At 44.8% G+C, this 14,956-nt stretch overlaps 1 protein-coding gene across 1 annotated transcript in view; it reads left to right on the forward strand.

Annotated features, from left to right (window-relative positions):
* shisa4 (shisa family member 4) overlaps window positions 1–14,956 on the forward strand; it is a 56,516-nt gene that overhangs the window by 18,484 nt on the left and 23,076 nt on the right. The window contains exon 3 of the mRNA XM_020533471.2: window positions 12,447–12,580. Within this exon, the coding sequence (XP_020389060.1) occupies window positions 12,447–12,580 (134 nt within the window). The remainder of the gene's footprint in view (window positions 1–12,446; window positions 12,581–14,956) is intronic.

The raw sequence follows: 14,956 nt of genomic DNA on the forward strand, positions 1-14,956 counted from the left end.
CACTCACTCACTCGCACACATTATCATAGAATCCCAATAGTGTGGAAACAGGCCATTCGGCCCAACAGCTCCAAACCACCCCTCTGAAGAGCATCCCACCCAGACCCATTCCCCTAACCCTGCATTTCACATGTCTAACACACCTTACTTGAATGTCCCTGGGTACTATGGGCAATTTAGCATGGCTAATCCATTTACCCTGCATATCTTTGGACTGTGGAAGAATACCGGAGCACCTGGAGGAAACCCACACTGACACAGGGAGTGCAAACTCCACACAGACAGTCGCCCGAGGCTGGAATCCAAAAAGGGTTCCTGGCGCTGTGAGGCAGCAGTGCTAACCACTGAGCCACCGTGCCACCCAAAAGCCACAGGGTCTCAAGCTTGCCTTCTCTGAGGATTGAACTCAGGACCCTCAGATTATGAGATTGACACACTGCCTACTGCACTAAGCAGGCACAGCATCCTCACTTTCTTTTGTCCTCACTGCCTTTCACACTCACTCACTCGCACACATCCTCACTGCCTTTCACACTCACTCACTCGTACACATCCTCACTGCCTTCCACACTCACTCATTCACTCACATCCTCTCTGTCTCACACTCACTCATTCGCTCGTACACATCCTCACTACTGCCTTTCACACTCACTCACTCGCACACACCCTCACTGCCTTTCTTACTCATTCACTCACTTGCACGCATCCTCACTGCCTTTCACACTCATTCACTCGCACACATGCTCATTGCCTTTCACACTCACTCACTCAATCGCACACATCCTCACTGCCTTTCACACTCACTCACTCGCACATATCCTCACTGCCTTTCATACTCACTTGCACACATTCTCACTGCCTTTCACACTCACTCATTTATTCGCACACATCCTCACTGCCTTTCACACTCATTGACTCACTGGCACACATACTCCCTCATAGTAACTCATTCAGTCTCTCTCTGTCACACACACACACGCAGAGATACACACTCACACACACTCTCACTCTTTCTCACACTGTCTCTCTCTTTATCATACATATACACTCAATCTCTCATTGTTACGCTTTCTTACGCATGCATTCGCTCTTTCAAACTCTCTATCACTGTTTATTATACATATACACTACACCCACTCTCGACTCTCACTTCCTCATTCTCACATTCTCAACTTTCTCACACATTTACACTCTTTCACTTGCATTCTCTCTCACATTCAGTTGTGCCCTTTCTCTCATGCATTCACAGTGGGGAGGAGGCTTTTGAAGCCATGTTAGACTCACTGGGTAGACTCACTTCCTCAGTTCTGAGGAAGGGTCACCGGACGTGAAACATTAACTTTGTTTTCTCCTTCACAGATGCTGCTAGACCTGCTGAGCTTTTCCAGCAACTTTTTTTGTTCCTGGGTAGAGAAGACAGCTTACAAAATTTATGGACAGCTGTGTCAGTAATTCATAAGGTAATTCCTGGAAATATGAGAAGAACAAAGTTGTGAGAAAGTAGGTGACCAGCTATAAGGCTCTGAATCTTCACCAGGTTTATTGAAACAAGAACAGAAATTGCTGGAAAAGCTCAGCAGATCTGGCAGCATCTCTGGGGAGAAATCAAGGTTAGTGTTTCAGGTCAAGTGACCCTTACTCATAACTGGTTTACTGAAGTCCTGTGGACATGCCCCACCCTGAAGGATCACAATGGAGGGAACTCTGGACAGTGTGTCTCAGATCATGAACTGTCAAGACATGTATGTAACTAGATAACTGACACCAAAACATGGTACTAAAAGCTTGTGAGTTTTGGTTTACTTCGGATTTCATTCATAAATGAATATATAAGACAACAAATAGTGTGAAAACATAGTTGCTGGAACTGAGACCAAAACATTTCAGGTGTTGTTTTTGTTGCTGGTAGTTTGGCAGGTCTGGATGTTAGGTCATTGATCGTGGACAGCCACGTGAAATCCTGACACATTCCCCACTATGTTTCAATGGCTACCCATTTTATCCTATTTATGTTTGTGGCAGCTCTCCCCATTCGCAAACATGTCTTTTCCATGGCCTTATGAGCTCAACCAAGCAACCAGACATTGAATATACCACCTCATCGCCTCCAGTAGCTTCCTGTTGATGTTCACATTCTCTACTGAAAGTGTGTGATCGTGTTATGAGTCACATTTTGTATGTATTTAAGTTGTTAAGAATTGGAATTTTTAGTTAAAGGCACATGATTCCTTTAACGTTGTACCCAGAATATTTGTGTAGTGGTATAATGCCTTACAGAGAATTTCTTGGATACCATCCCTGGAAATGTCCTGTCCACAGACCAGCAGAGAGGGAGGCACAGTGGTATACAGTCAGGAGGGAGTTGCCCTGGGAGTCCTCAACATTGATTCCGGACCCTGTGAAGTCTCATAGCCTCAGGTTAAATATGGGCATGGAAATCCTGCTGATTACCACATGTTGTCTTCCCTCAGCTCCATGTTGAACAACACTTGCAGGAGCACTGATGGTGGGAAAGTTGGGAAGATACTCCGGATCGGGGATTTCATTGTCCACCAAGACTGACTTGGCAGCAACACTACTGATCAAGCTGGTTGGTTCTTAAAGGAAAGAGCTGCTAGACGGGGTATGCGAAAGGTGGTGAGGGAAAAACGTACTTGACCTTATCCTTAACAATCTGCAGGCTGCAGCTGTATCTGTCCATGACAGTATTGGTAAGAGTGACCACTGCACAGTCCTTGTGGCAATGAAGTTCCTCCTTCACTTTGAGAATACTCTCCATCATACTGTATGGCACTATCACTGTGCTAAATGGGACAGACTTTGCACAAATCTAGCAACTCAAGACTGGGCATCCATGAGGCACAGTGGGCCATCGACAGCAGCAGAATTGTACTCCAACATAATCTGCAATCTCATGGCCCGGCACATCCCCCACTTGGCCATCAAGCCAGGGGATCAACGCTGGTTAAATGGAAAGTACAGCAGATGCCAGGAGCAGCACCAGGCAAATCTAAAAATGAGGTATCAACCTGGTGAAGCTACAAAACAGTACTACTTGTGTGCCAAACAGTATAAAAAGCAAATGATATACAGAGCTAAGCAATCCCACAACTAACAGATCAGATCTAAGCTCTGTAGCCCTGCCACATCCAGTTGTGAATTGTGGTGGACAAGTAAACAACTCACTTGAGAAGAAGGTTGTATAAATATGCCCATTCTTAATGATGGAAGAGCCCAACATATCAGTGCAAAAGATAAGGCTGAAGCATTGCCGGCAATCTTCAGCCAGAAATGACGAGTGGATGATCCATCTCACCTTCCTCCAGTGGTCCTCGGCATTACAGATACCAGTTTTCAGTCAATTCCATTCACTCCATGTGATATCAAGAAAGGGTTGAAAGCACTGGATACTGCAAAGGTCCTGACAACATTCCAGTAATAGTACTGAAGACTTACATTTCAGAACTTGCTGGGCTTTTGGCCAAGCTGTTCCAGTACAACTACAGCACTGGATACTACCTGATGATGTAGAATATTGCTGAGATATGTCCTGTATATAAAAAGCAAGACAGATCCAACCCAACCAACTAACACCTTCGATCATGTACTCTCGATCATCAGTAAAGTGATGGAAGGTGTCATCAACAGTGCTATCAAGCAGCACCTGCTCAGCGATGCCCATTTGTGTTCCACCAGGGCCACTCACCCCCCTGATCTTATTACAGCCTTGGTTCAAACATGAACAAAAGAGCTGAATTCCAGAGGTGAGAGTGACAGCCCTTGACATCAAGATCGCATTCGAATGAGTGTAGCATCAAACAGCCCTAGCAAAACTGGAATTAATGAGTATCAGGTGGCAAACTCTCTAATGGTTAGAATCATACCTGACACATAGGAAGATAATTGAGCTTGTTAGAGGTCAATTATCTCAGCTCCAGGACTTCTCTACAGGAATTCCTCAGGGTAGTGTCCTAGGCCCAACCATCATCAGCTGCTTCATCAATGACCTTCTCTCCATTGTAATTTCAGAACTGGGGATGTTCGCCGATGATTGTGTAATGTTCGGCACCATTCATGACTGCCAAGATACTGAAGGAATCCTTGTTCAAATGCAACAAAATCTGGACAATATCCAGGCTTGGGCTGAAAGTGACAAGTAACATTCATACCACACAAATGCCAGACTATGGCCATTTTGAATAAGAGACAATCCATCCCATGATATTCACAGATGTTACTACCACTGAACCCATCACTGTCAACATCCCGCGGGTTACCATTGATCAGAAACCTAAATGAGGCGGCATGGTGGCTCAGTGGTTAGCACTGCTGCCTCACAGGGATCTGGGTTCAACTCCAACCTCGGGTGACTGTCTGTGTGGAGTTTGCACTTTCTCCCCGTGTCTGTGTGGGTTTCCTCTGGGTGCTCCAGTTTCCTCCCACAGTCCAAAGATGTGCAGGGTAGGTGGATTGGCTATGCTAAATTGCCCATAGTGCTCAGGGATGTTCAGGTTAGGTGGGTTAGAAATACAGGGGTAGGGGAATGGGTCCGGGTGGGATGCTCTTCAGAGGGGCGGTGTGGACTTGTTGGGCCAAATGGCCTGTTTCCATACTGTAGGGATTCTATGACTTACAACATAAATAGAGTGACTACAACAGCATGTCAGAGGCCAGGAATACTGTGACTCTCCAAAGCCTGTACACCATCTACAAAGCACAAGTCAGGAGTGTGATGGAATATCCCCCACTTGCCTGGATGGTTGTAGCTCCAACAACACCCAGGAAGCTTGACACCATCCAGGACAAAGCAGTCCGCTTGATTGGCACCACAAGCATCCATTCCCTTCACCACTGTCACTCAGTAGGAACAGTGTATGCTATCAATGAGATATAGTGCAGAAATTCGCTAAAGATCCTTACACAGCACCTTCCAAACCCACTTCCACTTCTATCTAGAAGGCCAAGGGCAGCAAACACCACCAGCTCCAAGTTCCCCACCAAGCCACTCACCATCCTGATTTGGAAATATATTGCTGTTGCTGGATCAAAATCCTGGAATTCCCTCTTTAATGGCATTTTGGGTCTACCTACAGTACAGGGACTGCAGTGGTTCAAGAAGGCATCTCACCACCACCTTCTCAAGGGCAAGTAGAGACCTGCGAGAAATACTGGCTAGCCAATGACATGTATGTCCCTCGAGTGAATTAAGAAAAATAATTATTCCCCAATATGAGTAGAGGCAGGAAGTCAGAGGAGTGGGTGCATAGCATGGAAATGATGGCATGTACAATAATGTCCAGTTTCAGCATGGACATCTGTTTTGTTTGAATCTTGGCTCTTCTATCTCAAGTTTGGATTCTGGGTGATCCAAGGTGGAGGATGGGAGAAAACTGTGGCTGTAAGAGCTGCTCCTTTGTTGAGGTTTTTTCAATGTTGGAGCTGATTTCCTTGAATTCTTGGAGCAGAAATTACTGTTTTATAAGCTGTTGCTTTGTTTTGGAACTTTGGGGGAGAAAGAATCAAAACAAAGGTACTTTTAAATTGGGAGGAATTGAGAGTGCAGGTACCAGTGAGGGGAGGTGAAGAAAGGAGCAATGAACCTGCATAGATAACTGCCTGTGCTGTTTAGTAGCAGGTGTCTCTGGACATCTGACTGTGGTCCAAGAAAAATAAACAAATAGTGAAATTCACAGCTGACCTTGGAGGAACTTCTGGAGAACTGCTCACAGTGGGGGAAGAGCTTAGTGTTTATTTTTAAATACTAACCTTAAAAGGGACCTGTGGGGCAACTTTTTCATGGGGAAGGTGGTGCGTGTACGCAACGAGCTGCCAGAGGAAGTGGTGGAGGCTGGTACAATTACAACATTTAAGAGGCATCTGGATGGGTACGTAAATAGGAAGGGTTTAGAGAGATATGGGCCAAATGCTGGCAAATGGGACTAGATTAATTTAGGATGTCTGGTCAGCATGGACGAGTTGGACTGGAGGGTCTGTTTCCCTGCTGCACACTCTGTGACTGTTGGTTTTTACAATTGAGAGTGATACACACTTTCCTGACGTGATTGCACTTCACTGCAGGCAGAGGTGGAATTCAGAAGAGTTGATGAACAAGTGAATTTGAAGTAGAAATAGAGCATAGAGACCAAAAGTTGTTTCTTGCTTTCATGAGATGGCTGGAAGGAAGGAAGGAATTCCTGGGAATGCAAAGAAAAAAAGGAGTCAGAGGTAACTGAAGAGGAATGTAGTGATCCCTACCTGGATTCAATGCGGGAAGCCAGTTAAAGACCTGACAGGGGGAGAGGCGTGAGCACAATTGTCAATTCATGTATATCCAGTCGTGTACAACCCACATCATTATTCTACGGGCAAACAAATTCCATCACATCACTGCTGCGAACCAGCAACACCCAAGGTTCTGTTTCAATATGTATTCTCATCTCCTCTCTCTTCATTCATTATTGCCACTCATCACAATGCTGATATAATCTGCTAACAAGTCAGTCAGTTCCTTCAATTCTTAACATGATCCTCACATACATCTCAATGACATATACCTTCCTGATTGTTACCCTTATTGAAAACATCCATTTAACGAATGCATACGTGGATAATAGAGATCTGTTAGTCTGTTGTGAACCTGACAGGAGCAAAGAGAGAAAATACACGGCCCTGTAGAAAATGAATCTGGGGAAACAGTTATCATAGAATCCCTACAGTGTGGAAGCAGGCCATTCAGCCCATCACATTCACGCTGACCCTCCAAAGAGCATCCTACTCAATCTCTGTATTTCCAAGGATGTGCAGGTTAGGGGGAATTCGCCATGCAAAATTGCCCATAGTGTCCAGGAATGTGCAGGCTAGATGGATTAGCCATGGGAAATATAGGGATTGAGTAGGATGCTCTTTGAAGGGTCATCGTGAATGTGATGGGCTGAATGGCCTGCTTCCACACTGTAGGGATTCTATGATAACTGTTTCCCCAGATTCATTTTCTACAGGGCCTTGTATTTTCTCTTTTTGCTCCTGTGGGAGGAAACTGGAGCACCCAGAGGAAACCTACACAGACACACAGAGAACATGCAAACTCCACACAGACAGTCACTTGAGAATGGAATTGAATCCAGGTCCCTGGCACTGTGAGGCAGCAATGCTAACCACTGAGCCACCATGCCACCCTAACTCAGGCTATAAGTTCGGACAGTTGCTGAACAGTGGCACAGACGTTTAAGAAGATATTCAATTCCTCCTGATTAAAAATATATTCCAGAGAAGAAGAAAGATTGTAAGAAGGGGAGAAAGCATCCAGGGCTAAGTATGGAAGTTAAAGCAAAAATGGCAAAAAAAATGTTTGGTTTGGCCAGACATAAGTGTGCCACAGGTCACCTGATCAAATGTCCAAAGCTAACAGGCTCCAATGATGAGCAAGCTTCCTCCACCCAGCTGTGGAATCCAGAAGTACGATAAGACATGGTGAGAGGGAGTGGAAGAAGAAAGTTTATTGAGTGCACTTTGGTGGCATAGGTGACAAAGGTATAAATGTCACTGATTTAACCTTTCATCTGCTTAGTCTGTCTGTTTAGGTTCAAGTTGTTTGGTGACAGCATGAGACATCATTTCATGGCCACAGACTAATTTCTATGGGTGGAAATCTGTCTGAGAGCGTGTTGCATCATCTGGAAGCAAGAGAAAGAAGCCATTTACAGGGCTGTGGGTGCTGCTGACACCTTTCACCCTCACTGTACAACATGCCTATTCTTTCGTGACCCCTGTGTCCAAATGTGGAACTGTCAATGAGTTGTGCAGCAATGTCTGTGTCAGGGAGGGCCAACACACAGAAGTAGCAATGTGTTAGGATGGCCAGCCAATAGAACCCCACACGTCTGTGTACTGTTCATTGTATGGGTCTGTGTGCAATGTTCTTTCCCTCTCAGAGCTCTAACATCAGTGGACATTGCATCCTCCTCTCTCACAGGTTGAGTCATTGAGCCTCCCCACTCTGTATGTGCTCACAGTCCTTTTCTTCCTCATTGTGCATTTTCGATTTCCAGCACAGTGGAAGGTGACAGCGAGTCCTCTTCAGCCAGTGGCTTATAACTTCAGCCTCAATGTGTTGGAGAGCGCCCAGACATCCACCTCTCCTGGTAGTCCTACCTGTAAACCCATAAGCTTCACACCTCTTCAAGTCCCCACCCAACCTGTCTACATGAGCCCACACGTCTCCACCTTTCGCACCCAGCCCCTGCCGTATGAGTTGACTGTGCCAGCTGTGGTCATACATTGTCTGCCACTTGAAGTGAGGGTGCTATTGAGTGTGGATGTAGCTTTCTCCCACATAATCCCGTTTCCAGTCATGCTTTACCATATCCTCCCTTTGCAGAAACTGTTGGCCTCCCTCCACAATTGCCATCTACCCTCCCACTACCCAATCCCAACCTGCAGCTCTCTGTCCCTCAGACTAATTGGCACAGTATCATTCCTCTGGCAATGGCTGCTCTTGCTCCCGCTCCCCGCACCCCCAACTCCTCTTCTTGATTCTTTGGATGGAGCTGATGGTTTAATTGTGTTCCCATGCCCTTGAGCACCTAACCTGATCAGCCTTGGATGAGAAGTGCCAAACCCCTGACTGCTGCCTGTACATCGTTCCAACAGCATTAGCCCTCCCACCTGGACTCACTGCTATGGAGCAAAATTACTAACCTTAACCTCCTGACCAAGGACACCTTGAGCCATATGCCTGATGGTGGCCTGTCCCTTGGACTGGTATTAGAGGCTGCCCCTGACTTACTGTGTAGGGACACCCCTGACTGACAACTGCCTCCATGGACTTCAGTGAGGATGGCTTTCCTAAGAATTTGGGCATAGCTGCACGTGCAGTGAGTTTGTCACATAAACTGCTGATACATGGGGCTGTGTGAGCTTGACATAGCACACTGCAGTACAGCAAGATGTCTACCCCTCTATCTCCTCTCCCCCCCAAATATGGAGAACTGCTGAGCAGAAATGCAAGCTGCCTGGTTTTGTGACTGCACTAATTGATATGGGGCACAAGAAAATGACAGAGGAGTTAAACAGGTATTTTGCACCAGTCTTTTGTGTGGAAGATACTACAAACATCCCATTAATACTAAAGAATACAGGGAAGAATTAAGTACCATCACCATCACAAGAGAAATAGTATTAGACAAAGTATTGGGGCTAAAGGCAGATAAGTCCCCTGGCCATGATGGTTTGAGTTGTAGAGGTAGTGGATGTATTGGTTGTAATTTTCCAAAAGTCTTGGATTCTGGAGAAGAACAGAGGAATGGAAAACTGCTAAGACCCCTTTTCAAAAAAGAGGAAAAGGCAAAAGGAGGGCAATTATAGGCCAACAAGCTTAACATCTATTGTTGGAAAATTATTGCAATCAATTACTACGGAAGTAAAAGCCAAACATTTTGAAAATCATAATCTAATCAAGCAGAGTCAGATGGCTTCATGAAAGAAAAGTCATGTCTGACTAATTTATTTGAGTTTTTGAATAAGTCTCAGTCAGACTGGATAGAGGGGAACCAATGGACTTCCAGAAGAAATTCAACAAGGTACCTCACAAAAGGTTAAGTCATGAGATCCCATGGAAGTAGTATATTGATGTGGATATGAATTGGCTAATAGGCAGGAAGCAACAAGTGGGGATAAGCATTTTTTTTTTCCTGACTTGTAACCTGTGACCAGTGGGGTTTCACAGGGATCAGTCCCAGGCTGCAGCTGTTTGCAATACAAATTAATGACTGGGAGGAAGAAAGTGCACTGTAGCCAAATTTGAAGATAACACAAAAAATAGGTGGAAAGGCAGGTTGTGAGAAGGATACAAACAATCTACAGAGAGATATTAATAGATTAAGTAAGTGGGCAAAAATGTTAGCAAATGGAGTATAATGTGGGAAAATGTGAAGTTGTTCATTTTGGGAGGGAGAACAAAATAGCAGAGTATTATTTAAGAAGAGAAAAACTGCAGAAAGCTGCAACACGGACTTGGAGATACTTGTGTACGAAACACAGAACGCTAGCATACTGGTAGAGCAGGTAGTCAGGACGGCTAATGGAATATTGATCCTTATTTTAAGGGGATTGGAGTATAAGAGTAGGCAAGTCTTACTGCGACTGTATAAGATTCTGATGAGACCACATCTGGAGTGAGCACTTTTGGTCTCTTTATTTAAGCAAGGATATTATTTCATTGGATGCAGTTCAGAGAAGGTTCCCTAGGATGATCCCCAATATAGAAGGATTATCTTATGAGCAAAGGTTAAACAGATTGGGACTCTACTCATTGAAATGTAGAAAAATGAGAGGTGATCTCACTGAAACAGATAGGATTCTTAAAGGGCTTGACAAGATAAATGTTGAAAGGATGTTTTCCTTCATGGGAGAGTCTAGGGCCAGAGGGCATAGTCTCAGAATAAACAGGTACTAATTTAATACTGAGATGAATAAAAATTTCTTCTTTCAGAGGATTGAGAGTCTTTGGAGCTCCTTGTCACAGAGCATGACAAGGCTATATAAGGTTGTGATAGTTCAATTCTTAATCAGTAGGGGAATCAAGGGTTATGGAGAAAGGACAGCAAAGTGGACATGAGGAATGTTGGATCAGACGTGATCCTATTGAATGGTGGAGCAATGGGAACAAGTGGCCTACTGCTGGCCTATTTCATAAGTTTTATGGGAAGGGAGGGAACTGGAGCGCTGGTGTCCAGATCATTTAGTTAACAAATGCAGAGCAAAAAGCTCTGAGCATCAGAGATGGTGAAACTTGAACCTACTCTGCTGACAAATCCTCTGGATTTGATAGCCTTCAGTTAGGGTTCTAAAACTGGGCTGCAGAGATAATGAATGCACTGATTGTGATTTTTCAAAATTCTCTAGATTCTGGAATGGCCCCAGCAGATTGGAAGTTAGCAAATAAAACACAGTTATTCAAGAAAGGAGAGAGTGCGAGGACAATACTATAAACCAGTGTACCATTCAGAAATATGCTAGAATCTATTATTAAGGAAGTGGTTTCAGGGTGCTTAGGAATTCATCATGTGATTAGGGAGAGTCGCCGTGGATTTATGTAAGGAAATTCTGTTTTTTATATGGGTATAACTAATACAATAGATAAATGGGAACTAGTGGATGTCATATATTTGGATTTTTAGAAGACATTTGTCAAGGTACAGCACAAAATATAGTTAGCGGAAGATAAGCATTCTTGTGGATGGGGATAATACCTTAAATTACATACAGGATTGATTAAAGAATAGAAAACAGTAGAAATAATCATGGCATTTTCAAGTTGGCACATTGTTGACGGTGGGGTACACAAAGATCTAGCGTCTCAGCAATTCATATGCCATATTAATAATCAAATATACTCAAATTTGCTTCTGAGTGGTAGGCTGATAGACAGGCTTTGGGCATTCAGGTGGCAGATAGACTAATGCGTGGACTTTGGTAAGATGAATAGAAAAGCAGAATGATTTTAAATGGTGAGAAAATATTAAATGTTGGTGTTCAGAGGATTTTGGTTGACTTTATACATGAAACTCAACATTAGCATAAAGGAATAGCAAGTGATTAGGAAGGCCAGTGGTTATTAGCTTTTATTGCAAGGAGCTTGGAGTCCAAGATTGAGGAAATCTTGCTGTAATAGTGAGTCCACACTGGACTACTATGTACAACATTACTCCTTTCACTTAATTCAGTATTTTTAGCTGCAAAGTGAAGATTCAAAACAAATTTACCTCTTTTGCGAGCCATGAGATCTCCATACTATAAATGAATTGGATATATATTGAAGTACGTGTACACCAGCAAGGGGTGCAATGAAGTTTCACTGGACTGATTCCTGGAATGAAAAAGAGGAGTGCTTGAGTACAGCAGGCTGATACTTTGTGCAGTTTAGAACAATGAGAGGTAAATCATGCTGAATTCCGACATCTTTGAATGGTGTAAATGATAAGGGGCTGGAGAGTTGAGAAGAACGGTGCTTCATTTCAGGATAAGGGGTCATTTAGGACTGGAAAGAGAAATTTCTGCACTCTAGTTTGTGAATCTTTGGATTTTGCTGCTGTGGAGGCTTATGAATACTGAGGTTGAAAAGATTCAAGATTCTGCTTTTTGGACTCTAAAGGAACTCTGGGATTATAGGATAAGAAAATGTGGTGGTGAGGGCAAAGAACACAAATGATCTCACGGAGCAGGCTCAGAATGGCCTATTCCTGTTCCCAACTCTTCTGTTACTTTCTTCCTTGAGCGAGTGATATTATCTTAAGATAAATGAACTTCCTTGCATTGCTTGGAGAGAATATGTTAGGAAAATAACAAAATAACTTGTAAAGTGTAGAACTCAGCATAATGTACTTGGTTCTGTGCGTTTTATACTGTCAATGCTTAACAGGAGAATTGCTGCTTTTGTTTTTAATTAGTTCCACCACGATTGCTGGAATTGCCTCTGCGGTCCTCCTATTCATTGTCATCGTTGGGATTCTGGTTTGTTGTTTCTTGTGTTCCTGCTGTTACCTGTACCGTCGGCGACAACAGATGAGGCTCCCCTTCACAGGTCAGTGAGCCAATCAGGGTATAACTTCACAGTTCAGTCAGTCAGACACATGGGTGGGTGAAGGGTACAGGTGTCAGATGAGTGAAAGGGTAGGGTGCCAGGTGGTTCATGTTGAGAGCTGCCAGGCAAGTGGGGTGGGGGTTACAGTTATAGTCCTTGGGTGGAGGGAGGGTAAGCTGCCAGGTGAATGAGGGGTAAGGGTACTTGGGGTTTGTGGGAGGGGTCTGCAAGGGGGTAGTTAGAACATTGGACTGTGTGTGTGTGAGGGTCTGTGGGGACCAGAAGTCTGTGAGGGGGAGGGTGGTTTAGTCAGGGACATTGGTGGTGAATACAGGGATGGGGAATGTGACAGCTTCTGAGTTATTCTGGAGATCGAGCAAGTTTTAATCTTCTAACTTCTCCTGGATAACTATTCAGACAAGTCAGTGCAAACCGTTTAAAGTCTCCAACTCTAACATTTCCAGAAAGTTCCATAGTTCGGCTAATCCCAATTGGATAGTCCATCTCATGGACAATTTCCATGGAGGAATATCCACACAATCCCAACGCACAACTCAATCTACTCTGCTGCTAAACCTAATACATCCCTGCCCATCAAACCACTCTGACTCCCCATGCATAATCTAACCTGACCCACCGACCAGAACTCAACCTGACCCCTGCCATCTCCCTAAAGGCACAACCCACCCTGAAACTCCATTCCACCAACATCCCAACCCAAGGCCCCCCACCAGAATCCAACATGATCCCAACCACATAACACAACACAACACAACCCCATCCCCCGACAACCCATCCCAAGACCCCCATGACAAATCACCCCCACTCTTTCCCCACACACAACCCAACTTCAAAGATCATAGAATCCCTTCAGTGTGGAAACAGGCCCTTCAGCCCAACAAGTCCACACGGACCCACACAGCATCCCACCCAGACCCATCCCTCTATAACCCATCTAATCTACACATCCCTGAACACTATGAGCAATTTAGCATGGCCAATTCACTTAGCCTGCACATCTCTGAATTGTGGGTGGAAACCAGAGCACCTGGAGGAAACCCACGCAGACACAGGGAGAACGTGCAAACTCCACACAGATAATGGCCCAAGGGTGGAATTGAACCCACGTCCCTGGCACTGTGAGGCAGCAGTGCTAACCACTGAGCCACCGTGCCGCCACTGAGCCAACTTGACCTCCTGCCACCTAAAACCCACCCCGACCAACCTCACCACAACCTATCTGAACCCACAACCCACTCATCTGACAACCCCCATGACATGATAGCCCCAATCCCATGATTACTCCTCCAAGAAAACCTCAAGACTGATCTGGTTACCCTGATATGACTTGGCCATGCAGACTAACCTGACTCCAGTCCACAGCCTGACTCCATACTCCAGCCTGACCCCTGTCCCTCACCTGACTCTTGTCCCCCACTGACTTTTGTCCCCAGCCTGATTACACCCTCCGCTGATGTGACTACCCTCCCCAACCTGATTATCCCCTTCCTGAGCTGACTAACCTCCCCGAACTAACTAACCCTCTCCCTGAGCTAACTACCTCCCTCTCCCCGAGCTGACTAGCCCCTCCCCTAACTGGATTACCCCTCTCCCTGAACTAATTACCCCTACTATGAGCTAATTAACCTCTCCCTGGGGTGACTATCCGTCCCTAAACTAACTACCCCTTCCTCAAGCTGACTATCCTCACCCCAAGCTGACTAGCCCCTTTCCTGAGCTGAGTGCTGCATGGCAGTGTGAACTGTGAGGAGGATGCAGAGATGCTTCAGTGTAATTTGGACAAGTTGAATGAGAGGGCAATTGTATGGCAGATGCAGTGTAATGCAGGTAAATATGAGATTTTCCAGTTTGAAGGCAAAAACAAGAAGGCAGATTATTTTCTGAATGGTAATAAGATTGGAAAGGGGTAATGCAACGAGACTTGGGTGTTCTTGTACACCAGTCTCTGCAAGTAAGCATACAGGAGCAGGAGGTGGTGAAGAAGGCAAAGAGTGAGAGGATTGGAGTAGAGAAGCAGGGATGTCTTACGACGTTTATACTGGACCTTGATGAGTGCACACATTGAGTATTGTGTACAGCTTTGGTCTCCTTATCTGAGGAAAGATTTTCTTGCTGTAGAGGGAGTACAGTAAAAGTTTACCAGACTAATACCTGGGGTGGCAGGACTTATGTATGAAGAGACAGTGGATTGGGTAGGACTATATTCACAGGGATTTGGAAGAATGAGGGGTGATCGCATAGAAATCTATAAAATTCTCACAGCACTAAACAGGGTAAATGCAGGATCAATGTTCCCGAGGACAGGGGAGTCCCAAACAAGGAGTCACAGTTTAAGGATATGGGATAGGCCATTTA

This window comes from Rhincodon typus, chromosome 25, assembly GCF_021869965.1.
Source record: "Rhincodon typus isolate 14 chromosome 25, sRhiTyp1.1, whole genome shotgun sequence".
NCBI lineage: Eukaryota > Metazoa > Chordata > Chondrichthyes > Orectolobiformes > Rhincodontidae > Rhincodon > Rhincodon typus.